Raw genomic sequence first — 27,157 nt, forward strand, 5'->3', positions numbered from 1 at the left:
GGCACGCATTCACAGGGCGCCTTTTTAATAAAACACTGTAAACAAGGCTTAGGAAAACAGTACGGAAACGCTTAAATATGCAAATTTTCCTGCTCGCTGCGCTCGCAACATACCAGACCATTTAAAGTTTGAACTTTGGGATCCCAAAATTTGGCATGTTCAAGGGGGGGCAAAGAATTTTGGCGGGCCGAGAGGGGGGGGGCAAGCGATTTTTGGCGGGCCGAGAGGTGGGCAGACGATTTTTGGCGAGCCGTTCGGGGGCTGATAATTATTGCACAAGGGACCGTTCACAAACACTTGTAAGGGGAGGCCTGATGCAAAAACATTTTCGGCCCCCCTTTACAGACCTCGAAAATTTCAGCCCCCCTTTTGACCTGAAAATTATTGGTCAACCCGATAGAAAAGCATATGCTCAATTTTTCCAGGAAGATTTGTGGTCATTTTTTTTCAGGCCTGAAATACTGATTTCGGAATAGTTAGCACTGTAATCATACAGGGTGTCACAGAAATATTTGTATTTCAACAACCACATCTCTGATTTATATGCAAGGTGTACTACTTGAATTCTGTGATGCCCTGTTAATTACTGAAAAAACATTCATAAAAGCCTCGTCCTTGAAATGTTGAAATAGGGTCAAAATTGCAAATGTGCATTCCTTGGAATCTAAAAAATAGGGGTGTTTCAGAGTATTTGGAGTAAAAAAAGGGGGCAAAATATCATGATTTGTCCTTGAAATCGACTGCAAAAGGGGGTAATTTGTACTTGTGGTAACGGTCCTATGCGTCCCCCTGCCATTGAGTGACCCCACCGGGTCGCAAATGGGCAAATTTCGATATTTATGGCCGAAGAAGCATCAAAAACTCATTTTTCACTCAGTCGCTACGCTCGCAGAGTGGACCTTTTCGGCCTTGGGTGAATGGGGACAGCCCACCCCCAGTGGCGTAGCGGGGGGGGGGGGGGCATGTGCCCTGTGCACCACCTTGGGAGGCGCAGAATTCAGAATCAATTCTGAGCCCTCCAAGCGATGAAAGCCCGGATGAAAGTCAACAATTTTGCGCTCTTGAGCGTTTCAACACAAAGTCATTTGAAAGATAAATTTCAGACCTCAGTAGGCCTATAACCAAAATTAATTTCAAAAATGCAATTATTTCAAGAATGTGGTGCATGGAGCGCCCTTATGTATCATTAGCACATGGAGACTTCCTGGGCACCACAACCCCTAGCTACGCACGCCCCCCCCCACACACACACACACACAACCACCTACCCTCTACAGTACAGTCAGTGTGTTTCTGACCTGAGCTGCTGTGCGTTTCTCAGACCTGCAGGCCTAAAAAGATGTGAAGTCTATAAATGAGTTTTGTAATTAAAAACTCGCCTACTGGCTTTGCACCCACCCCCGTAAACCAAATCAACTTTTTTAGCATATATATAGGCGATGCAGGATCGGGGGAAGGGGGGCCAGCGGTCCCCCACTTTTTGACTGAGGCCGGCCTGGCCCATCCACTTTCAGACCCATAATGTCATGAATGTGCTGAGTGAACATAACTATTCTCTATACCATCCGTCCATGTATAGGCCTACCCTGAAAGAAAGTCAAAGTGTAAAAATGACGCACCAAATGGCTTTAATTGGACCTTTGCAAATATTGTCCAACCCCCCCGCCCCCTGTGTCCGGATAAACAAATCCCCCTTTTTGATTCTGCTTTGGACACCCAACACTATAATGTTTAAAGTAACAATTTATAGTAAAAAAAAACATGTCTAGCTACGAATGGCTTTAATTGGGCTTTTTCAAACCAAGGTTGCCATAGTAGGAATGGTCTATACCAAATGGCTTCAGTTGGGCCTGCATTTTGATCGCGGCCATTGTACATCCGCCATTGACATACAGGAGGACAATCATCCCCCAATGTTGACGCCTATACGGTATATGTAGGTTTCTGACCAAATTAACCTCATAATTTATTTGGCCATTTTAGGCTCATTATTAGCCTAATATAGCCTTAAAACTATAAAAGTAGGCCTACCCATTTTTGCGCTCATTTGTCTTTTGCGACATATTTCACCATTTTGGCTTCAATATAACAACATTTTTCGGGTTAATCAAATGCCGAATTTCAAACTTGCTCAAAAGATAAGAATTCCTCTCAATTCCTCTTGATTCAGAAAAAGTAGGTATAGTTTGACCAATCTGCGGTACCGTTCTCGAGTTATAAGCACTAAGGTCAAAGCCGGGAATGTCGCAATTCAAGTTGGAGAACTTAGTCGCCTGCTCCGCAGCCGAGTGATGATGATGTCGGTGCATTTCAACGAAGCTCATGCACTTGAACCGAGTTTGTCATCATTAATTTTGAAGTAAAAACTCGTAAAGTCAGTCATATTTTTGATATTGGTTTAGCAAAACGATGAGCAAAATCCAACACTTTGTCTCAAAATTTGACTAGAATGTGCATCAAAATTAATACGCCACAATTGTCAGGGACCCATTTTAAGTGGACCCGGACCCATGCGCCGTGACCGCCCCTCCTCCTCTGTAGGCCTAGGATAGTGATTCAAGTCAACCCGTCATACGGGATTTGTCATTTAGCCTGCATAGACACGATTTCCCATCTTTTTGTAAATGTACAAAAACTCTTCTGGGGCAAAAAGTTTCACATCCTTTGATACTCCCTTAAATTGCCCGATTGAATATTCGACTGATCAAAAAGATTAAATTTTCAGCCTTTTGCCGTTCCGAATTAGGAACAAATCGTTTTCGATTGTATTCAGTCGGGTGATTTGAAGTTTCAAACTTGTTTTCTTCAATCAAAAGCATGCAGTGATTCTCAATCTTTCAGTGATTAAAGTTAGGGCAAATCTTTTTCGATTGAATTTTCAGTTGAAAAGGATTGATTTTCATATTTTTCAATCTTTTGCCGTCGTCAATTAGGAACAAATCATTGCCAATTGAAAAAGAGATTGGAAATATTCACTCGAGGTAGGCCTATGCAACTCGTGCCATTTGGCAGTACATTTAGGAGTAACACAAGATTCAACACATTGAATAGTGAAATCAGTAGGCCTAAACAAAAATAGTCTTCACTTCAAAATACTACATGGTCAAGAGTAACCCCCCCCCCCAAAAAAAAACCCAACAACAACAAAACAAAAACAAACAAAAACAAAAACAAAAACAAAAAACCACGAAAACAAACAAACAAACAAAAAAACATTTCAATCTCATTTTCAATCTAGTCTATATAATTATTTAGATTGATTGAATCGGTAAAAGATTAACAATTTAAATCAGCCAGTTAAGGAGAGCCTCAGACAGGCGTAGTGCCCGGCGTAGTGTTGCCAGGAAGTGCAGGGGTTAAAATGAGGGGGAGGGGACTTCAATAATTATGAAATAGATAATAGGCCTAGGGGCCTATAACAGGCCTATGTGTAGCTAGAAGCCCTAGCTAACACGATTCGGGTGAGATCATGATTTTGCCATTCAGTGAAAGTAAAGGCCGGAATTTAGGCCCTACTGGGCATGAGTGAGAGCCGCCATGGGGGGGCAATGGGTGAGAATATGACATGTTTTAAAACTTTGGTGAGACTGAGCCAAGTCTTGATTGAATTTTTAGTTTAAAATGCCTTTTTTTTATTTTTATTTTTTTCCAAGAAACTAAAAAGAAAGAAAGAAGCTAAAATGGAAACTTAGGCTTAACGAGGGTCAGACTCAGATAAATGAAATTTACCTTTTCAATGATTCTACGGTATTCCTCCCGTTTTAGTGAACGCTCCCATTTACTCACCTAGCGGGGACCCGCGCGTAGCGCGGGTGTCCCGCTAGTTCATTTAATAATAACAAAATCACTGCTGTTCAAATAAAAATAAAAAAACTTCAGGTCAGTCAGGAACCTCACACTTAGGGAGCGATCGTTATTTATGGCAGGGGGGGAATGGGTAAATTTAGGGGGAACCTGAAATTTTTTGTGTTCTTGAGGGGGAACCTGAAATTTTTAGTTGAACCAGGAGGGGGATTGTTAAATTTTAAATGGAGAAAATTGGGAAAACAAGGGGAACGCGAAAATTTTGAGCGGACGCGAGGGGGAACGCGAAATTTTTTGTCGATATTTTTGCCAAAACACCCATTCCCCCCCCTGCCGTAAATAACGATCGGTCCCTTACAGTTTATGATTTAGGTTTCAATCACTGTGATTTTTATCATGTTTACAATTTCAATCAAATCAATTTTAAATTTAATTTGTAGAAATTCAAAAGTTCTTGTCATTTTTTGCCTACGGGTTTTTCTCAGGTCTGTTTTTTCCTAGTCTCCACAGCAGCCAGTTTGGTTTCGCTCCGAGGGAGCGTAACCAAACTGGCTGCTGTGGAGACTATTTTTTTCCCTGTTTTTTTTCCGGTCTGCGAATTTACGCCCTCTACCGGTGGGGAACCCCCTTCCCATCATCCACTTCATTTCCTGGCTGAACTACGCAGAATTTGGTACCAAAACAAAGATTTCTGCCGAGTATTTTGCTGAATTCAACCAACATTGAGTTAACAGTCAACCTCCAGATGGTAAGATTTGAGTGTTGAGTTGTATGTACATTGATTAATTGATAAGAAGGAAAAGATCGTAACTGTGGAAATAGTAAATTTCGAGATTGAAAAGTCACTCGTCGCATTTCCAATTATTATTCATTCATCATGATCATGTTCATGTTCATGTACATGTAGGCCCAGGTCCCCCACTGTTAAAATCGGACCAGCCAAATTTGCACGCTACAGGGCCTGAAAAATAAGATCCCGCGAATCACAAATTGACACGCGTATGGGAGCTATCATGGGGTGCTAACGGGTGCTGGTGCGTCCTACGTGATCAATAACGCGTACGGGGCGCATTCAAGTGCGCCGTACACGACCGGTAGTTCCTGGATATAGGTATCCCAGCCAGGCAAACCTTAGTTAACACATTTGCTAGTCAGCGAAATTCACGAGATCGGGGCCCAAACACAATGCATATTTACATAGAAATTTGAATTTTTTCAAGAATAGGTGGGTGAAGGAAACCTACATAAATATGTTTTCTACTTCAATTGACCCAAATATATGATTTTTTATGGTGATAATCAAGTCGCACATGGAATTTTAGAGGGATTTTGATAGCAGTTCCTTTAAAAAAAGCTGCTATCGCCATGAGACTAAGATCTAGAATAATAATAATAATAATAAAACAGCATTTATATAGCGCATTGTGAATCTCAGATTCCTCAATGCGCTTTACAGATTTAAAAACTACCAAACTTAATTTACAATATATGATTTTAACTTAAGAATTATACAAACAATACTATGCATAAAAATAGCAGACCAGCTGCCATTTTGGGTAATTTTGCTAGCAGAATCTTTTTGATGAAAGTCAATCTTTGACAAGATGTAGGCCTAACTTTGTTACGGAAAGTGCTATGACAAAAATGTTTTCAGTTTTGGCTTTCTTTACTCAAGGGCTTTAATTTGATATGTAAAATGATGCAGTTTGATGGCAAATTTGAATTAACCTAGCATACCTACTGGATACGCAACCAATGACAGGGTCAATGGCAGGGTTAGAAGTTCGAGGAGAATCCGAGAATTAATCCATTCTCGCAGGGATCTTGTAAATAAATTTGGGAGAATCCAAGCAGATTCTCCTGAAATTCTTAGAACTGTGTGCAAAGTAAATGGAGGAGAATCCAAAGATTCTCGCAAAATTCTGTCACAAGAATCCATTTAGTAGGTATGCCAGGCAAACCTTAATTAACACATATTTGTTTTCAACCAAATTCGCCTAGAACACAATACATATTTTACATAGAAATTTAAAAGAACAGGTAGGTCAAGGAAACCAACATAAATATGTTTTCTATACTTCACTTGACCCAAATATATGATTTTTTATGGTGATGAGACAATCGCACATGGAATTTTAGAGGGATTTTGATAGCAGTTCCATTAAAAAAAGCTGCTATCATAATGAAACTAAGAGATCTAGAAACACCCCGAAATGCCGTTTTTGGGAATTTTGCCAGCAGAATCTTTTTGATGAAAGTCAATCTTTGACAAGATGTAACTTTGCTATGGAAAGTGCTATGACAAAAAGGTTTTCAGTTTTGTCTTTCTTTACTCAAGGGCTTTAATTTGATATTTTAAATGATGCAGTTTGATGGCAAATTTGAATTCACCTGGCATACCTACATTTAGATTCTCACAACATGTCACGAACTTCTATCCCTGAATGGCCGCTTCCATGCGGTAACATACTTCTGAACTTGCTGTCAGTGTCCTGGTAGGCCTATTGCCAATAAGCAAGTTCGATAATTCAGAACAGAGTGCATTGTGTAGGTATGAGAGGCAAACCTAAAACACATTTGCTAGTCAGCCAAATTGGCCTAAACCGGGACCCAAACACAATACATATTTACATAAGAAATTTAAAAGAAAAGGGTTGTCAAGGAAACCTACATAAATATGTTGTCTATACTTCACTTGACCCAAATATACCGTATTGGTCCTAATATAGTCCCACCCGTTTTTTAGGTGAAAATTGTTCACAATTGGGGGGGGGTGGATTATTGTGTTTGGGTCCCGGTTTAGGCCAATTTGGCTGACTAGCAAATGTGTTTTAGGTTTGCCTCTCATACCTACACAATGCACTCTGTTCTGAATTATCGAACTTGTTATTGGCAATAGGCCTACCAGGACACTGACAGCAAGTTCAGAAGTATGTTACCGCATGGAAGCGGCCATTCAGAGATAGAAGGGATATATAAAATGATGCAGTTTGATGGCAAATTTGAATTCACCTTTCATACATTGTACATTGTGGGTAAAAGTCTGGTGGGATATCACAGCCAGGCCTCACACAGTATTTCAATGCAATGATGATGAACTTTGCACTTTAAAAAAAAAAAAATTGCCAGTTGTTAGGTCTGATTATCTCCATAGTGTAGGGTCTAATTTCTGACTCGTTCTTGAGTCTATCGCTGCTCATTAGCGAACCCTTTTGTTCTATTCTTGACATCACAAATTTGGTCTGACATGACTCGAATGATCATTTTCCCAATACACGCAAGATTTGCATATAATATAACAGCTAGGAAACACAATAGTACTTATCCGTTCTTGTTGGATCTCAGACTACAAGTGATTTATTTCCTGGCACAACATAATATCCATCCACTTATGCAATAATACGTAATCTTTACGTAATCTTTACGGTAGAAAAGGTAAATCTACTCCGAGATGGTCAAACAATTCTGTGACTTTTATCTTATGATTTAGTGCATCTCTAGCTGGTAATCCAAAATAGAGGGCGCCAGTCAGGTAAATTTCCAAGTCAGAAGGTGGTGGCTACATACCGGCCCCTTAATTGCCATGTGTCAAACATGCAATTACTAAGCACTTCTTCTTAATTAACAAACAATAAATTTTGATCCAAAAATGGCAAACTAAATTTGGGCCAAAACATTGCCGAAATTTAACAATAATCTTTTATCTCCAACTTTACTGATCCTGTTGATAGCTGAATATAACACTTATTGATTCAACAATGGCGCTTTATGGAGATTATATACTGTCCATAATGATTTCTCCACTAATATAACTAAATAATGCAGAGTTCACACTGTAGCAGCGCTATAGTCACATTTCACAGTCATAATATTGTTCAAATGATGCTTTATAGTTCTTTGACTGTGGTATCAAACAATTTAGCAAATTTCACTAAGAATCACTGGTTCCATGAGTATCTTGAATCCTAATCAATAGTGTTCATGTCCTAATCACAAATGTCCATTGTCCAAATAACATAATCCACGTCGGTTCGGCACTCCAGATGAAACATTGGAAGAAGATCATGCGCTGCTGGCTTACTGCTCCAACGCTGCTCCTTACTGCGGGGTTCCCTGGAATCCGACGGTCCATGATGAACTTGATGAATTACAAACTCGCTGATCCATTGATCAGCAATTCCGATGCTCATGCTCCAACATGAGTGGTACAAACGCTTGCTGATCCTCAAATTATGGTCGGTAGTTCCGAAGCAAATGGCTCCATACAGCCATAGGTGGCACAAACGATTACCGACGCTATTACTATACTCAAAAATATTTTTTATATTTTTTGATTTCTTTTTTATTCAATCTTTCTTTCAAACAATAATATTTGTTTTTTGTTGGTGTTTATGGGTGTTTCGTGTCAGTATGATTTTTTTTTCTTCTTTTCTTGAATCAAACCGAACAACAACATGGCAACTCGAAAACAACATAGTTACCAATTACAAGTACAAGTACAAATACAAGGAATGCTCTATTTCCATGTTAGGCAATCAAATGTTCACGGATGACTTCCATCAAAGAATCAAACCTTTGAATCAATTTCCATTACAAAACATATCCTCTCTTATCAATCCAATGCCTTTCAAAACATTCCACAAGCAAATTGCACAACAATTGTCCATGTCCTGGCCAGAATACACAGACAAGATTGTGCACCATTGAAATTAGACAAATTCAAACGTTCCATAAAAGCTCTTCACCAAATTCTTAATAATCTTACTCCGATAAACCCATTTGATTTGTGTTACCGTGTTCAAGATCTCGCCGAGTGCTGCATCGCGTACCTCGCACTGCGCAAGTGTCTCCCTAATGTATAAATTTGTATTGCCTGCGCAGATGTCTTTTGCATTGAAGACCCACGCACTGCGCAAGTGTCACCTAGTGAAATCTACTGTTATCAATAGGCCATAATTTTGATGATTTTTAACAACAAGACACCTGAGACATTCCCTACCGGACACATCAAGACAAGACAAAGTCAATCTAACAAACATAAAAGACATAGGCTCTGGACTTCAAGTCTCCAGTAACCATGGAAACAGACAGCTTATTCTTCTGCCTCCAACAACAGGCACAACTTGCTGATGGGCCTCCGTAGGGTGGATGACTTGGTTCGCACATCAACCTGTCGCACTCGACCATTCTTGTCTGGCAGAGTAGTGACGATCTTTCCCATCAACCAGGAATTCCTAGGCGCTGACTCATCTACTATGAGAACAACGCCTCCGCCTTCAGATTCCTCTGTGGCTGCAGCCAGCGCTGTCTGCGCTGAAGTTCAGGTAAATATTCCTTCAGCCACCTTTGCCAAAACAGATCGGCCAGGTATTGGATCTGACGCCAACGCTCACGAAATAGATGTCCTTCTCGACAAAGCACCCTGGTGGCATGTCCGCCCTCGGTCTCAGCAACAAGAGGTCCCGGGGCGCGATGACATCCAAGTCATCCGGATCATCCGCCACTCTGGTGAGTGGCCTGCTGTTCAACGTCGATTCTATCTCACACATGAAGGTATGAAGTTGCTCATCCGACCTGCATGTCTTCAGGTGTTGTTCATTGAGGATGGCACACATTAACTTCCTTACAGTACGAATTTGCCTTTCCCATACTCCACCGTGGTGGGAGGCTGCTGGTGGATTGTATCGCCATTCAAATGTGTGGGATGTTGAGAAGTTCTGTATTTGGTCTTGGTCTAGTTCTTGCAGAGCGCTGCTTGTAACTCATTGTCGGCACCGACCAAGTTGGTTCCGTTGTCAGAGTGAATTACTTTGACTGGTCCACGCCTTGCTATAAATCGCCTAATCCCATCAATACAGGAACTAGTGTCCAGGGTGTGAGCGACTTCAATGTGGACTGCTCTGCTATTCATGCACGTGAACAGCATACCGTATCTCTTCCTAGTTACTCTGCCCTGCTTTATATGGAAGGGTCCGAAGTAATCTAGTCCAGTGACTGTAAAGGCTGGATCGTCACTCTTTACTCGGTAGGCGGGAAGATCAGCCATCTTCTGTTTGCTAACTGGCATTCGGTGTTTTCTGCAGATTATGCACTTCCCTAAGACTGACTTCACCTTAGCTCGAGCCTTCACAATCCAGTATTTCTGTCGTAATTCGGCGAGAACATGGTTACTACCCTGGTGATGAATCTCTCCATGAATATGACGGACTATGAGAGTCGCTATGTGGTGATCTTTCGGAATGATAAGTTGATGCTTCGCATTCTGCGGTATCTTGGCGTTTTTCAGTCTATCGCCTACTCTTACCATCCCATCCATCACCTGTGGGTCTAAATTGGTAAGCTTTGAGTCTAGTTGCAGAGATTTCTGTGCATGTTTTATGATTGCACACTCTGCCTCTTCCAACTCCTGCACAGTAAGTGCGTCTGTGAAGTTGTGACTCTGTCTCTGTTTGGTTCTAAGAATCTTCTTAAGTCTCAGCCACCAGGCCGCTGCTCTTCTGAGCCTTGTCCAGCTGGAGTAGTGCTCTATCAGCTGGTCTATAGCATTATCTTGGCTCTGGTCTTCAGCTGTAACAGCGTGGACTTCCACGTCTGTGGACTCTGGAGACTCTTCTGATACTGCCGGTTCTACACCCGGCCACTCTTCCTCTGGTTCTAACAAGAACGCCGCCCCTGTATCCAGTCTGGTCTTTCTACCAGCTGCTTGACTGGCAGGCCTCTATCACTCATACGTTTGTTGAACTCGGGGGTCACATAAGACTGGAACTGGGTCTCCATGGTTTCCAGGCTACCTTCTGTTACACTGCAGAAGTAGGTTTGAACTTGCTGGCTGGATCTTCCTGGAATACCGTGACACTGCCCATCCCAGGGGTGTGAGTATAGCGTATGGCTCACCAATTTCTCCTGTGGCTAATTCCAGCGGCATGCTTGCTGCCGGAGTGTTGCTTCCAATCATCATTGTTACCTCTGGAATACATGGGTACTCGCTTGGTATTACTGGTAACTGTATATCGCAAAGGTGTGCCCATCTTCTCAGATCTTCTTGAGTCGGTGCGTCCTTTGCGAAACTGGAATCTTGTCTTGATATACACCTGTGGTAACGGGATGAAATTCTTCTGATTTAAATCACCCACTAGCAACTTATCCAACACCACCTTTGAGTTCACGGTTTTCTTGAAGTCAAAGTTCCTATTAGCAGTTTTCTTTTTGAGTCCTCAAGTTCATTCGCTGTTGTAGTAGCGAAGAGGCGAAAACCGCATCACAACCGTTGTCCAAGAAAGCATATGTGGCTATGTAACTATCGCTGGCTTCATGCTTCACCAATACTGGTATAATGGTCATTAATGGTGAGGTGTCACTACTTGTAGCTGCTGAAGCTAGAGTCTTGGTGCAACCAGTCACTACATTACTGCTACTAACAGTTGCCTCTTCTTGAGACTTGTTTTGTTTAGGTAATTGAGATTCTTGCTCTCGTTTGTCTCTATGCATCGCAGTTGGATGTGTTTTCTGACATTTACTGCACTTCAACAGATCCTTACACTGCTTCTTAGGATGTCCTGCTTCCAAGCAACCAAAGCACAATTTTTTGTCAAAACAGAAGGCTGATTTCTCCTTAGGTTGCAACTTGGAGAATTTTCTGCATTCCATGATCTTGTGCTTGGTGCCATCTCCACAGTAGGTGCATGACTTGTTTGAAGCTTTCTTCTCTGTGACCTCTTGAGCAGTTGTAGTGAAGGCTTTCTTCTTGTTGCTACTGAAGGATTCTGAGTTCCCTATTCTACCAAACACTGGATTCGCAATTATTCTCGCCTGTCTGTCGAAAGAGCGCCAGGTAGGGGAACTGTGCAGTATTCGCTGGTCCCCGTTTCATTGAGAATACTATATTTCTCCATAGATTCCTGTGTCGGTATGGCAGTTTCAAGCAACAAGAATCTTCAGGGTGTTAGAATGATCTAACTCACTTAAGGCATCCACTGTCTGCATCATGTTCTTACACTCGGTAAGAAATAGCGAAAAGGCATTTAAGCTTTTGTCTTCATCTTTAACTTCTTGCCAGGATTTGGCCTTCTTCAGCATTGCTTGTGCAATTTTATGGCCACTTCCAAACTTCTTGGCTAAAGTTTCTTTAGCTTTCTCAAAGCCTTCCTTTGGATCCTCATAATGAAGATAGCTCTCTACATATTTCTTGGCATCTCCATCTGTATGCTGACACAAGAACTCCAGTCTTTCTTTCTCATCATCTGTCTTGTCCTCGACACCAAATGCGAAGGCTCTCATAAATGATGTATACTTTAACGGATCTCCATCGAAAGTCTGGATCTTCGTCTCTGGCAATAAAGCTCGCAACTGCTGTTTTATCAGCAATCTGGTCAATTCACTAAGCTGTTCAGCTTGATCTGCAGAATGATCTGCCTGTCTTTGCTGTTGAGGCTCTGTTGGTACACTAGTTGTTGGAACATGTGGGGGGCCAACAGGCTGTGTGGGTACACTAGTTATTGGAACATGTGGGGGTCAACAGGCTGTGTGGGTACACTAACTGTTGGATAATATGGTGGGCCAAAATATGGCTGTTGCTGTGGTCTATAGTCCATGTAATATGGCATAAACTGATCATACTGATCTCACGGGTGCTGGTCCCTGCATGTGTCTATATGGCTTCATAGGAGGTGCATCATCATGCACATGTCTTGGTCGGAATGTATATTCCTCAGCATAACTATCGTAATCAAGCCGTGGCTGGTTCACATCACGTTCAGATCTGTGGTCTTCCAACTTTGGCTGTCTAACTTTCGGCCTGACTACTGGGTCTATATCTCTAGGTTTCGATGAAGCAGGAAGTCTATTTGGTGGCACTGGTACTTTCAAGTTCACCTGTACTTTCTGGTCTGACTCCTGATGATGAGGTACTATATTCCTATCATCACACTGCTTTATATTAGAAGCCAATTCAACATGTACAGTTTCTCTCTGTGGTTCAGGAGATATGTCTTGTCCAGCTGCCATAGACCTGTCTACATGAACATCTAATGTAGGCCTTTGCTTTCTTACATCAGATTTTTGTACAACTGGTTCCTGAATTTCAACTTTTCCAGGACTATCATCTTGGTTATCAAGCCAACTTTGTACAGTTTTTCGGCTATCTATAGCAGATGGTAGAGGCAAACTCTCCTGACTACCTTCAGATGTACTGAGATTTTCATAAATTTCTAATTTGGTATTTTCTAATTCCAATTCTGCATCTATCTCTAAAGACTCCTTTTGCTGTTGCAATTCAAGCTCTTTTTTCTCAATTGCTTGTCTTTTTTGAACTATTGTTTGTTTACTCATTAACTCTGCTTTACATGAGCAGCCTTAACAATAGCACTGCTAATACTACTCTTTGATCTTCTGCTAACTTTGCTTTTAGCAATACTAGCATTTTCAATCTGTTCAATATCACCTGGATATTTTGCAGCCATATTGAGTCTATTTTACAAGAAACTGGTTTGTTTACTATCTCACTAAATCTGAGATGGTCCCTGAATTAAATTCAGAAACAAATTTCAACTTTACTTGTCAAGGGCAAGGATGCTTCCAGTCATAACAAAGATTAGACTTATCTAAGTCCAAACCCAAGCAAGTTAGACCTAGCCTATTTAGGTCCACTATAGCATGAACGCAAGTCTTGATCAAGTCTAGCGCCAGCGTGTTTGACAAGCATGTGCTGCAAGTGAATTTCTCAGCGCAGAGCTGAGCACAAATTATAATGTACACACACTGTGTACGATACCAATGCAGTATACTATACTGCAAATGTACATGCACAAAACTTTTGCTCCTATACTTTATCGAAGCTGGCTTTATGTCTTGTGTATAATCGAGGTAACGATCATATACACCTTTTCTACTAATGTAGGGTCTAATTTCTGACTCGTTCTTGAGTCTATCGCTGCTCATTAGCTTAACCCTTTTGTTCTATTCTTGACATCACAAATTTGGTCTGACATGACTCGAATGATCATTTTCCCAATACACGCAAGATTTGCATATAATATAACAGCTAGGAAACACAATAGTACTTATCCGTTCTTGTTGGATCTCAGACTACAAGTGATTTATTTCCTGGCACAACATAATATCCATCCACTTATGCAATAATACGTAATCTTTACGTAATCTTTACGGTAGAAAAGGTAAATCTACTCCGAGATGGTCAAACAATTCTGTGACTTTTATCTTATGATTTAGTGCATCTCTAGCTGGTAATCCAAAATAGAGGGCGCCAGTCAGGTAAATTTCCAAGTCAGAAGGTGGTGGCTACACATAGAACTTTGATATAACATACAAAGATAGTTTGAACCTACCTTGGAAGTACCAAAGTTGTAAATGACAAATAAAATCACAGGAATTTCTGATCAGTCAAAGTCCACTCCCATAGCCAAAAAATTAGCCATCTATGGGAGGATTGTGTTATTATATCCCCTTTACTGTCCAAGAATATTACCCACAATGCACTCTGTTCTGAATTATCAAATTAGCTTATAAACATGAACATGATGATCGATTGAAACCATTGGTTGATTCCAGAGGTTGATTGACCATTTACTCGATCCATTGTCATTATGTTGTCCTCATTCAAAAACTGATATTATCTGTCCAACGTATAAGGTTATTACCGTACGGGGAATTGTTGAAGGAATATTACACAGTCAAGAATAGGTAGGTATGAAGGGCAAACCTCAGTTAACACATTTGCTAGTCAGCCAAATTGGCTCAAACCAGGGCCCAAACACAATACATATTTTACATAGAAAATTAAAAGAACAGATTTTTCAAGGATACCGTATTTAGTCAAATAGTCGCCCCCTCAAATAAACGCGCCCCCACCACTTTTTTCAACCAAGATGTTTCAAAAATGCCGATATTTCCATGCTATCTTGTGTAGTAAGCTTACCAAGTTCCTCACATGGTCGATAATAGCATCAATAATTGGTAAATATCTGGATCAGAAACCCGGAAGTGAGCCAGAAGTCAGTGTTTCTAGTTCATAGTTCGTCATTTTAGCATGTGTTTTTAGTTTACCTAATGATTTTAACGGGAATTATCGTTCTAAAATTGACCTTGAATAAACGCCCCCCCTTGGGAAAATGTAACGCCCCCGGGGGCGTTTATTTGACGAAATACGGTAGATATAAATATCTTGTCTACTTTTGGGGTGGTGCAATAATTATGTGTACCCCGGGGTGGTGAATTATAGGGGGTAAAGATTTTTTGGCAGGCCAAAAGGGGGGGGCAAACATTTTTGGCAGGTCGAAAGGAGGGGTCAAGCAATTTTTGGCAGGTCGAAAGGCGGGGCAAGCAATTTTGGGCACAGATATTTTGGGCACCGTTTCTATATTACACTTTAAAAAGGTGTATAAAACGTTACGAACATGTTCAATAATGCAAAATTTCCTGCTCGCTGCGCTCGCATTATATGATAAGACAATTTAAGGTTTTAAATTTGGGTTCCCCAAAATCTTGCATGTGTAAGGGGGGGAGGGCAAAGGGGGTCAAAGGGGGGCAAGCAATTTTTGGCAGACCATTTTGAGAATTCACCACCCTGGGGGTAACATATAATTATTGCACAGCCCCTTACTTGACCCAAATATATGATTTATTTTTGTGATGAGATAATCGCACATGGAATTTTTGAAGTTAAAAGTTGGCTGAATATTTTTGATGACAAAACGGTTTTCAGTTTTGGCTTTCTTTATTCAAGGGCTTTAATTTGATATATAAAATGATGTGGTTTGATGGCAAATTTGAATTCACCTTTCATTCCTATAATAGGATCCGTCACCCGTTGTTTGGGATCCCTGATCCCTCACAGTCTCCCAAAATATCAAATCACCAAAAGCGTTGCTCATATACTTTTAAACAGTTAACTGTCTTGTGAATCAATGTGGCTTTAAAACAAAGTTTAAGTCACAAGCAAATCATTTTTCATTAAATATCTTCAGGTGTAACTGGTCAAGTTCACTTCAAGGGGCATGTTTATTTATCTAGTCCATAGACCCGAGACATACTCTGCCATGTTTGTGTGTCGCTCATGGAGGTGGAATGCAAAAGTACATTTGGATTATTTAGTTTTATAGAAATGATTGATCTGTAGTGAACTTGTGCGTTCTGTGTGTAATGAGCTGTGTCAAAATCATGCCCTCTATGTAAGTGCTATACTGCACAAACCTTTGTAATGCTACAGCTTAAAGATGCCAATTTTGCCTGTAAATGCCAGAGACCAGAGGTACGGTACACTATTTTGGTGTCCATCGGTGACAAACCAATTTGTGGATTTGACCAACTTTGAGTTAATTTACTTTGGGTTGAAATGTCTTTGATCAAGTCATATATCACTTGTTTTGCCTTTGTATTGCAGGCTTCTTCTAAGCCACTAGAGATAAGTAAAGCAGATTGGATGGAGAGGTTACAAGGAATGCATATAACAAGAGCAGATATGAACAAACTCATCATGAATTACTTAGTTACAGGTAAGACACTATTAACACCTGTTCATAGTGTACTGCATTCGCCATGTTTAGTATGGTAAATTGGTTGTAAAATGGTCTACAGATCAATGCAGGTTTAAACAGGTTACCACATACTGTAAGTTGTTGCAACTTGCATTGTGTTGCAGTAGAAACGTTTTGAAATCAAACCACCAGTGCACTTTAATGCACCCCTGCAACACAATTATTGAGTAAGTAGAAGCTAGTTTCACAGGTGGGATGATGGATTGAATAATTTGTCAGGTGAGACTTTGAATTCTTTGAGAGTTCAACAACATTTTCAATCTGATGGTGCAGCTGTTGAATCCTTGGTGCTATTATTGAAGTTTTTTTTAAATGCTAGAGTGAAGTGCATCATAAAGCAATGTATCTGACTTTTGTACATGGTGTCATATATGAAGTGCACAGCATCAAGCAAGTTCTGAACTATTCCAACTGGTCCAATCTGTGCTAATGGGCAAGTTGATCAGGAAGTAAGGAAAAAGGAAGAGTCAGCTAACATGCAATAGCTCTCTGTTAGCTTTAACATGACCGGGAGCTACTTATCAGCCAAAGCTGTCTAATGGCAAAAAGTGTGCATGCCAGAATGCATATAGCAGTGTGTTTTAACTCTTGGCTAAGAGCAAGTAGCTTCCGGTTCACACAAAATCCAACTCAACTGGGCTCTATTTGTAATTTTTCACAAAATTTGAGCCTGGTTCAAACTCGGCTATTTTTTTACTTGTCTGCTAAGTAAGTCCAGTACAGTACCATGGGGACTCAATTTGGCAAAATATCCTTATGTGTTTGTATAGCAATTAACAGCATGTCTCTTGTTTTATTGTGCAGAGGGCTTCAAAGAAGCAGCAGAGAAATTCCAGCAAGAATCAGGCACCAAAGCTAATGCCGACCTAGACATGTTAGCTGATAGAGTGGAGATCAGGGAAGCTATACAAGAAGGGAGGATAGAAGAAGCTATAGCCAGAGTCAATGATATACATCCAGAACTATTAGATAATGATAGATATTTATATTTCCATTTACAGGTAAGTTTGTTATTACGGAGGGAGCAGTGTGGCACACTGGTTAATGTTCAATGTATTTGGCTTTGGTGCAAGAGGTCCCAGGTTCAATTCCCTGCAGGAGCCCTGCCCCAAAATCTAATTCTGCTCTTCTTGTGGCTCTTCTGGTAAAGGTGGTGCAGACGACCCATGATAAAAGACCTTGTTACAGTCAGTTCTGATCAGGGTAATAAGCCAGATTGTTGGCAACACTTGCCTGTCCTGTAAAAGCCCCAACCAGCGATCAATGGTGACCTCCTTCACCAGGTCACTTGTGCCTCTGGCTGAAGTTTGTCAGTTTTATCTCCTAGATTTCAGCTGTTAATGCCTAGATATGCTTGACATTAAAAAAAGAGATTGTTATTGCTACATTGGCAAATAGTGAAAGACTGGTAAGGGTTCTAACTGAAATTCTTGACACTATTTTTGAGGCACAACAGAGCTAGGAATCCTTTTTGCTTAGCATGTGCCTGAGTAAAGCACATTTAGGAAAATTAGTTAATTCAGTTCATCGTAGAACTTGTTCATGACACAAGCCAGGTTATTTTTTTCATATGGCATAAGCCAGGATAGCTTGTGCCTCTCCCAAGGAGTTTGGCCATTGTTTATAGTCATCCTGGATTTACTCATGCCCTGAACTTGGTGTTGAAATGGGTAACTTCAGTGCTGTACGGTGCAAAAACTGATTGAGGAGCCAATGGCGCCTAACTTTATAAATTTAGGCGCCCATCAATTTTGCTCACAAGTAAAAAAAATGTTTTCCAGAATGCATACATATTCCTAGGCATACATTCATACTATTGGATGGTACGGTATGTACACATTTTGCATTTGCTGGCGATTAAAAGCTTCAACAGTTGGTCGCCATTGAGCTCATAATCAATCTTCTCCTCCGTGATTTCATTTTGCATCACAAATCCAACAGCTACCGCCGATTTAGATACAGTTGGTCTAAGAAAGGCATCCACACATTGTTGATGATGTTTACTTCCAGAATGTTTATTTAGAGTTTCACATTTGAATGATGTAGATCCTGACACCAAATCACTTCTGCCTGCTAATTTGGGATACGCCCGGCAGTATTTACAACCCATCGTGTCCATGGCTTCATCATACTCCAACCAATCGAAGTCATCGGCCCATGTTGGTTGGAATTTACGTCGTTTAGGTTGAGCGGGTTGGGTAGAAGAATCTGCATTTCCCCCACTGCTTCCATCATCAGTTTCAACACGAACTTCCGGAGCACAGTATTTCCCGATTTGCCTCCAAAAAAATCCAACAATGTCCGCTTCGTTGCCATTATTAAACTCCTACTCCTGATAAACTTTCAGCCTATCACACAACATAAATACACCAGCACGTACACCCTCAATGTATTAACATGCAAAACACTCGACCGTACACTCTGCATTGGCTCACTGTGTAGCACATGTACACTTCACGATGTCAGCCTGTATAGCCACATGCGTTGAATATTCATTGTGCATGTGAGTGACACAGCACGACATGCACAGGTCACAGTGGTACAGTAGTGAGGCACAGCGCCGTTGTGCAGTGTACGTGCTGAACAGTACATGCTCGCGGGGTCACGGGGAATCCCGGGAATGATGAATATTAATGATTACCCCTACCCGGAAGTGTTGAACACTCGTGTTTACGGAAAATATGTGCCAATTCACCTGAATGCCAGTCGATTTTTGTGTACAAAATGAGCATTAAATGGATACTTTATGGATCACTCATCATCACTGTATATTTTTTGTTTAGTCTGTGAGGTAAATCTTGATTAGTCCTGGCGACTAACATGTGAAATGTTTAGTCGCCATTGGCGGTAAGAATTTGACTTTTGGTCGCATGGGCAAAATGTTAGTCGCCAATGCGACCAATTTAGTCGCACCGTACAGCACTGGGTAACTTGGGTAATTTAATATTAAGCTAACAATTTGTGTATTTGTTGATGTGTATGGGGTGTGTTGGGGGTTGTATGTATTCAATTAACACAGACCCATTTACCTTCTGTTCACAGTGGCTTTGAGTAGCAGTACCTGTTCAAGAAAATATATCCTAAATTGTATCTTACTTGTTTCCATAGCAACAACATCTCATAGAACTGATCCGTAAAGGAAATCTTGAAGGTGCTTTAGACTACGCCCAGACACACCTAGCCGAGAGAGGTGAAGAAAACTCAGAAATCTTGCCTGAATTAGAAAGGACATTAGCATTGTTAGCTTTTGAGAATCCAGAGACATCACCATTTGCTGACCTTATGCATCCATCACAGAGACAGAAGGTAAGAGAACAAACAAAACAATTAACTGTTTTGGTAAATCCTATAATACCTTAGATGTTGTCATTTGATGTCCAACCGATGTGCACATTGTTTAGCGAACATCGTTACTGCACATTGATGTGCACAGTAACGATATGCGCATTGACATGACGACATCACTGGTCTACAGCAAAGGATTATGGGATTTACTGAAAAGGTCAATATTTGATTGTACTTCTAACACTTTATTGTAATTTATTCAACTCTCACTGTCATTGTTATTTGTGCCTCTCTTAAGTCCAGACTATTGTCAGACATTTCTGTTGCTAACTTTTCAGTTCTCCTTTGAGACTTACTATACTGTATCTCGTCTCAAGTTGAGAGTAACGTCATGTTGGATTTTGTAGTGGCAGACTCAAGTCAGTGCGTTTACACGGTTGCGTTCAAACAAGTCACATTTTTACGCATGTGTATACTGTATACGCTCTGCGGGATTAGGTTAGCGCGCGATTCGAATCTGCCACTACAAATTCAACATGGCATTAGTACCCGCGTTACTCTCAACAAAATACATTGAAAAGAAAAGAAAAGAATTGTGAGTTGCAAACAGGTATTTTTTAGATTTCAAACTTGTTGTCAAAATGTATACAATTTGGGTTTGTCTCCTTATAACAATTTTGATGTCTTCTTTTCTTGACAGGTTATGCAGTGAGTTGAATTCTGCTATCTTAGAGGCGGAGAACCGTGCTTCCACACCCAAACTAGCCAATATGTTAAAACTCTTGCTTTGGTCACAAGACCAAGTGGACTCCAAGAAAGTGAAATTTCCCAAAATGAAGGACCTTGCTAAAGGGGAATTCACATCACCAAAGTGACTGATGAACAGAAGAGAACAAACAAACTGCTAGAGAAAAGGATGTGTGATTTTGATATCTATAATTTGGTTCACCTCAAGTTCGGTAGTGACATATGTGTGTATTTCGTTGGCCGCAGTATGGACTCGCGTGCATAAAGTTAATCGCGCAGAGAGTGCATGTACATGTATGAATACAAGGGCAGTATGTCCGCATGCTTGTGGTGTAACCTGGAAAAAGCAGTGACGTCGCTACCGAACTTGAAGCGAACCAATGTTAAGTAGATCGCTTTCAAAGTGATGGTTTTGGTAAAATAACCAAATTGCTCCATTACACAGAAACAGAAATTTGGCAATATTATTCAGGGTTAGATATTTGGTACATTCCCTTAGGGAGAAGTGTTTTATAATAATGATCAAACTAGTGAAGGCTTATTCTTTTTGTTACACTGTGGAACAGATCAAAAAGGATTGTTAACTTTGAAAGTGATCTATTAAGTCAAAGTATGATGGCGCTGCACAAAGTGGGTCTATAGTCTGTATACATCTACCTTGAGTCACCGGCACTAGCTTTGAAGTTCAGCGTGTGCTGCGTTTCCTGCGTGTACATATGCGGCATGTTGATCTCCCGCATAAAAGTATGTACACACACCAAGTAACGCTAAGCTAATACAGAACATGCTGAACTTCAAAGCCAATGCTGGTGACTCGAAGTAGATATACACACTATAGTCTTTTGAATATGAAAGGTTTTATTCAGATTGAATACTGCCCTCTGTTGGTTTACGCAACACATTAATGCTAATATGGTAGTAATTGTCAGTTTACAAACCAAGTGCAAGATTTGATTGTCAATACTTGCACATTTTTACTGTGGTGTGAATGGGATCTGTCTAAGATGAATATTGTCATCTTACTACGATAATTGTCTAAGTCATTTTTTGTAATTTTTAGAACAAAGTATAAAATGTGGTTCAAGAATGCATCAGTTACTTAATCACCCTAATTGTTTCGGATTATTCCCTTTAACTGTATCATTATCATTTCTTCTTGTGCAAAGATTGGTGAATCAATATGTTTAAATGCATGCTTGAACCATATTTTGAAATTTGTTTTAAAAATGACAAAAAATTACTTTATTTAGGCTGACGATATATTTCTTTTCTGGGTGATTAGGTAGGAAAAAACATTTCTTACTCTATGAACAGTTTCCAAATTATTTGTTGAATATGGAACCTACGACATGTGAAGTAGTAAGTCATATAGTGGTTTAATTTAATACAAATGGGGAATATTGTGAATCTTGGACCTTGGGGCCATTTCACTGAACTTAAATTTAAAATCAATCGTAACTTAGGACACATCGTAAAAACCATTTCACTAAAATGAGTTGAGATTGGTACCCTTCATAAGTAATAAGGATTTACTACAGGGACCCTTCATAAAATTCCGTTTAGTAAAAGGGTTTTCGTAACTAGCAAAGTGTTACTTCAGATACGAGGGGTTAATATAAAAGTGAAGTGAAATGGACTCCAGGGATGCTCAACCAGTTTGTTGTGACCACATTTAGGGTCGCAAGCTCTAAATATTGTATGTATTTTAGTCTCAGATATTGGGCTATTCCATCCACATTCCCCCTGTGGAAGATTTAGCGTACGTCTTCAACAGAAGGGTATGAGTTTCAAATAGAATCCCCATTGTGTAACTTCCATTTGAAATACTCAATCCAGTTGTGGAAGATATAAGTAAAGCCATATATAGGAGGAGTATGGGTTTCAAAATAATGAACCCTAATACATACCTTTAGGGTTTCTTTACCGGATGTCAATTTGTACCTGAATTCCTTTCCACAAGGTAATAGGTATATTGCATGACAATCAAGGCATTAGCCAGAGGGGTGTCTTTAGGGTGTCCAAAATGGGCAAAAATTCCTTATTCTACAAAATCAGGGTGTCCATTTCCTATTCACTCCATTATAAAAATCAGAATTTTAGGGTGTCCAAATTGAAAACAGGGCGTCCAAAATGACACCTGGACACTCCGCTGGCTAATGCCTTGATGACAATATATAGAGTTCAGAGGTTAATCCATCTCGCTTGTTATGCATATGGTATTGTGGGAATGAATTTAGGTACAAATCGATATCCGGTAGAGAAAGCCTAAAGTTGCATATTCTATTTGAAAAACATACTCCATCTGTGGAAGACTTGTCTTAAATCTTGCACAGGAAATGGAACAGACCATTATCTATTCTACAGACCTGTCACTAGGAAAGTGGGGATTAATAAGGTTTTATATGATGAGCCTAACTGTTCGGCATTACTTGCTATTATTGCTATAATTTGCTTTGATAGCTTAGTTTGTTAGAGACTTAGAGCACTTATTTTCTTTTTGCACAAATAATGGGCACAACACTTTAAATGCAGCAACTTGAAGAATCAAGAATTTGAAGGGTATTTTAACTAAACATATTTATTCCCTTTGTGTTATTTATTAGAAAATACTTCTTATAATCGTACTACCTGATGAGTTGCAAGAGGCACTACTACCTTTCTTACAGAGCCCCTGGTTGGTTGATTACATGATATAATCATATGAGTAACCAATCAAAATAAAGGTTTGAGATCTCTCAGCAATTTTAATACCCTTCAAACTTTTTTTCTTACCATATCTCTGATTGGCTCAATACATGATATAGCCCTCTTCGAAACCAATCAGACTAGTCCTTAGAAGCTGATAATTTGGCTGGTAGTGCACATGGATGTTATTGTATCATTGCACCTCACCCCACATAATCCATCACCTATTTGCAATGTGCTCATTTAATTTGTCATTGTACCGAATCAAGTTGGTTGTGCCTATTTTTGTTCCTGTGATAATATGTGACATGATCAAAGGGAATGAGTCGGATGTCGCTAATATTTTTTCGAGATATTGGCAAAAATAGTGTTCAAATTCTTTTGTTTTATATTGTTTTCAGCCACTGATAAATTGCTCATAACTCGGTAACCAGATGTTTGATTTTTATGGGGTTTGCATCAAAATGAAGCATTCATAAACTGTCAGAAAATGATGTACAAAACTTCAAATTGAAAATTACCGACATGTAACTCATTCCCTTGATCATGTCACATATAAGGGCTGCTCTGATTGGCTAATTGAATCAGGGTTATGTCTCCTTTTTCTCCATGTATTTGTTATTAAATGTTATAGAGTTATAAAGTGGTAAAATTTGTCACGTTTGGAGGACAAAATTTATTATTAAAAGCCCACATTTTGAAAATAATGTCATGATATATGCACGTAGTGGTCCTTAAACTATTTATTTATTGCAACCAATTTAATATTTGGACAAGCTAAAATGAAATTTCTTTGAAATCCCAATTTAACCAACTTACAAACCCAGCTGATTGCATGTTATAGAAATCAACTCCATCCACACAGTAAGTGCGATCCGAGTATGACTAAACTGTTTGTGTGGTTTATCTGATCTTGCTTCTGTTAAACCTGGCTGTTGATTATGTCAAATATCTTATATTTAATAATTGTTTTGATTGTTGTCTATCATGTATGAAATAAAATGTTTTCCAAAAAAACAGTTTAGTATTTGTTTTTAAGAGCTTGTTAGTGGTAGATTGAGGTGGCAGGGCAGGAACCTGAATCTTGATCTACTCTCGTAGACCTTTATCATGCAGTGAATACATAATAAATTGCAAGTATGTAGGTACTAGTTCGAGATGGAGGTTATTGCACTGACAGGTTTTGTAATGCATTATCTGTTGATGTAAATTTAATATTGGGCTATTCCAGTTGAAATCCATACATCCCCTATGGAAGACATCGTCATTGAAATCGTCACCCTCAGTGTGAGGGATTTAAGTTATGTCTTCCATGGGGTGATTTCATGAATTTCATTTTGCTGTGTGAGATAGATATATTTTTAGCTTGAGTTTGATATACCTCATTTACAGATAAAATTGTCAAAATCTGGACAGTTTGACTTTGGAATTTTTTTACACAAGTGAGATGTCAATCAAACTGAACTAACAAAATTCTTAACAATTCATATCAATTTCAAATACCCATAGTGAATTGTGCACAATTAACTTGGATACTGAATGCGGAAATGGAATTAAAAATCCACGCTTCTGAGATAACTTCTTGCCTGGTTTTGTATGAATCGTTGGAAATATTTGTAGTTGGACATAAAAACTTCAGCCAAGTGTTTTGCGGCTTGCCTAAAGGGTACTGAACACAATTGGCTTGGGCTGCCATCTTCAAAGTATTTGACCAGAACTACATTTGCAGACTACTCCAGGTTCATTACACTTCTCTCACTTACAAGCAGATAAGGGAACGTATGTGATGCGATCAAGCAAAATCAGTTGGAACTCGGAAATATTGATTTTGAGATAGCCAAACAAAGGAACTATTTCCATTTGTTTCCTCTTGTTTTGCTCATATCTTTGGAACTGGTTACTAGTATTCAATTTCATTGGGGTTTTCTCCAAAATCCAGCTATATAAATGCATTTTCCTATCCTATAAGAAATTGAAAAATTTAATTTTTTGACTGATTTTGCTTGATCGCATCACATATGTTAAGGTACATAGGAGATGTTCTCCTGACTACACAGGCAGCTAAATTGGTTTGGGTATGTGACCAGATGGAAGAGCAGCCTTACAAACGCCATGCTGCAGGGAGGCACAAATGTGACGTGTCATGTCAAAAGGAGACACTTTTGGGCAGGTTATCAATGTTTTTTAAAACATAGAGATATTTTGCTCCACAACGCCATTTTCCCCAATGAAATAGGACATTCCTAAGCGAAGATATTGAGTTTGTAAGTTATGGTATTATAAAATTGGAAATTGAAATATCGGCCTTTAAAAATATTATTGACAATGTTGAGAGTAGGAATTACCTTGAAAAATGTCTCAAAAAATACAAGATGCCAGTTATATTCCGGCCTGAAACTCTCAGACAATATTTTAAACATTAATAACATCACAAATTTACAACAAACCCAAATTGTGAAAAAATCACCCCCGGGCAGATTTTTGGCTTTTTCTCCATTTACGATCCTGCCCAAAAGTGTCTCCTTTTGACATGACACGTCACATATGGCAGTAGAAAGAGAGTAGTCAGGACATGGTTAAATAACATCAAAGACTAGACTGGCCTAGACTTTCTTCAGTTTATCAGAACAGCTGAAGTTACAGTGTGATTCAAGGGGCATCAGTATGTCGCCCTAACAACCTCCAAGGTATTGGACATAGATTGATAGATAGAAACAGTCTAATCCCAGAAAATGCACAATGACACATGATAATAGTTGCTGCAACATTTGCAGCGTATATTTATTTGTCCATCCATTCAGTAGTGAATAATCTAATATACATCAGAAATATTCACATTATATTCATATTAACAATAGTAATTATATTCACAATGTGCATTCATCCCACAATTCATTTCACCTCTAAAAAAGGTCAAAGGTCAATGGGTTACTAGGCATTAACAATTAACTAATTACATTCTTTTATCACATAAATTCAGCCAATATACTAGATTTTTAAAACAAAGGATTTTTTTTCTTCAAAATTACATACATTACAAATAAACAATTTAGGTAGATTGCAATTATATTTATCACAAAATAAAAATTTCAGATGGATGCATTTTGGTCCTAATAATAATTAATAGTATTGAGAAATTAAATTGTCGATATGTAGAAGGGTAAAAGTGACTTCACTAAGACCTACTCTATACGCTGTTATGTTGATGAGGGTTTTATGTTCACAAATTTCGTAAGTGGACATGCAGGCGCGAAAATAACAGTTTTTATATCAAGTTCCATAAATTCCGCAAAATATACAATTCGCACAATTTCACAAAATCGCAAAAAAATTGTTTATGCGAAAATAACAGCGTATAAAGTATGTATCCAGGGTCGCCCTCTGCTCTCAATATAGTACAAAGGTGTGCAGACATGGACAGTTTCTATGGTATGAATTCCAATTAAATGAATGCAGCTTTCAACAGCTTGATCCAACCGCGATCATACATCGCATATTTCAAACTTCAACGCGAACGCACAACCATGGATACAATGCTAACCAATCACGAGTCGTTGGCATGGTTGGATTCACTTCTGCGTTACTCACACACGGTCGCACACGCTGGTGTACATCGCGCAGTGTATGCAAAAAAACACCATGCTATTGAAAGCTGCATTCATTCCTACTATAGTTGCCTGCTATTTTATCAGTATGAGGTAATCATCATATTATTCCCAGCAATTTTAATCACTCACTGAGATCTCAGAGATGCCAATCTGCCAGAACACAGTTAACCCCAATGGGCTAATTCATCTAAAGGCCACACTCCCCCTGCGGAATAATTTGGAAATATCTTGCACAGCAGTAGTTAAAGAATTTCAAATGGAATTGGCACATTAACTCCCTCTTTGGAACTTTCAAGTCAATCTATCTCAGAGGGTGTATGTCAATCAAACAGAGCTGCCTAACATGATCATTCCATATGAAATTCATACTCCTGTGGAAGATATTTCCAAAATCTTCCACATGGGGAGTGTGGCCTCTAGATGGATTAGTTCAAAATGTTTGCACTGGGTACAAAATATCATACTCTTCAATTTGAG

At 39.5% G+C, this 27,157-nt stretch overlaps 1 protein-coding gene across 1 annotated transcript; it reads left to right on the forward strand.

Annotated features, from left to right (window-relative positions):
* The first annotated feature begins 4,437 nt into the window (after positions 1-4,437).
* Positions 4,438-22,365, forward strand: LOC140144125 (glucose-induced degradation protein 8 homolog). Its single transcript, XM_072165962.1, has 5 exons — positions 4,438-4,552; positions 16,202-16,313; positions 17,160-17,356; positions 19,464-19,665; positions 20,346-22,365. Exons 1-5 carry the CDS (start codon positions 4,550-4,552, stop codon positions 20,513-20,515), a joined length of 684 nt encoding a protein of 227 aa, XP_072022063.1. The 5' UTR covers positions 4,438-4,549; the 3' UTR covers positions 20,516-22,365.
* The last annotated feature ends 4,792 nt before the right edge of the window (positions 22,366-27,157 follow it).

This window comes from Amphiura filiformis, unplaced genomic scaffold (genome assembly GCF_039555335.1).
Source record: "Amphiura filiformis unplaced genomic scaffold, Afil_fr2py scaffold_40, whole genome shotgun sequence".
NCBI lineage: Eukaryota > Metazoa > Echinodermata > Ophiuroidea > Amphilepidida > Amphiuridae > Amphiura > Amphiura filiformis.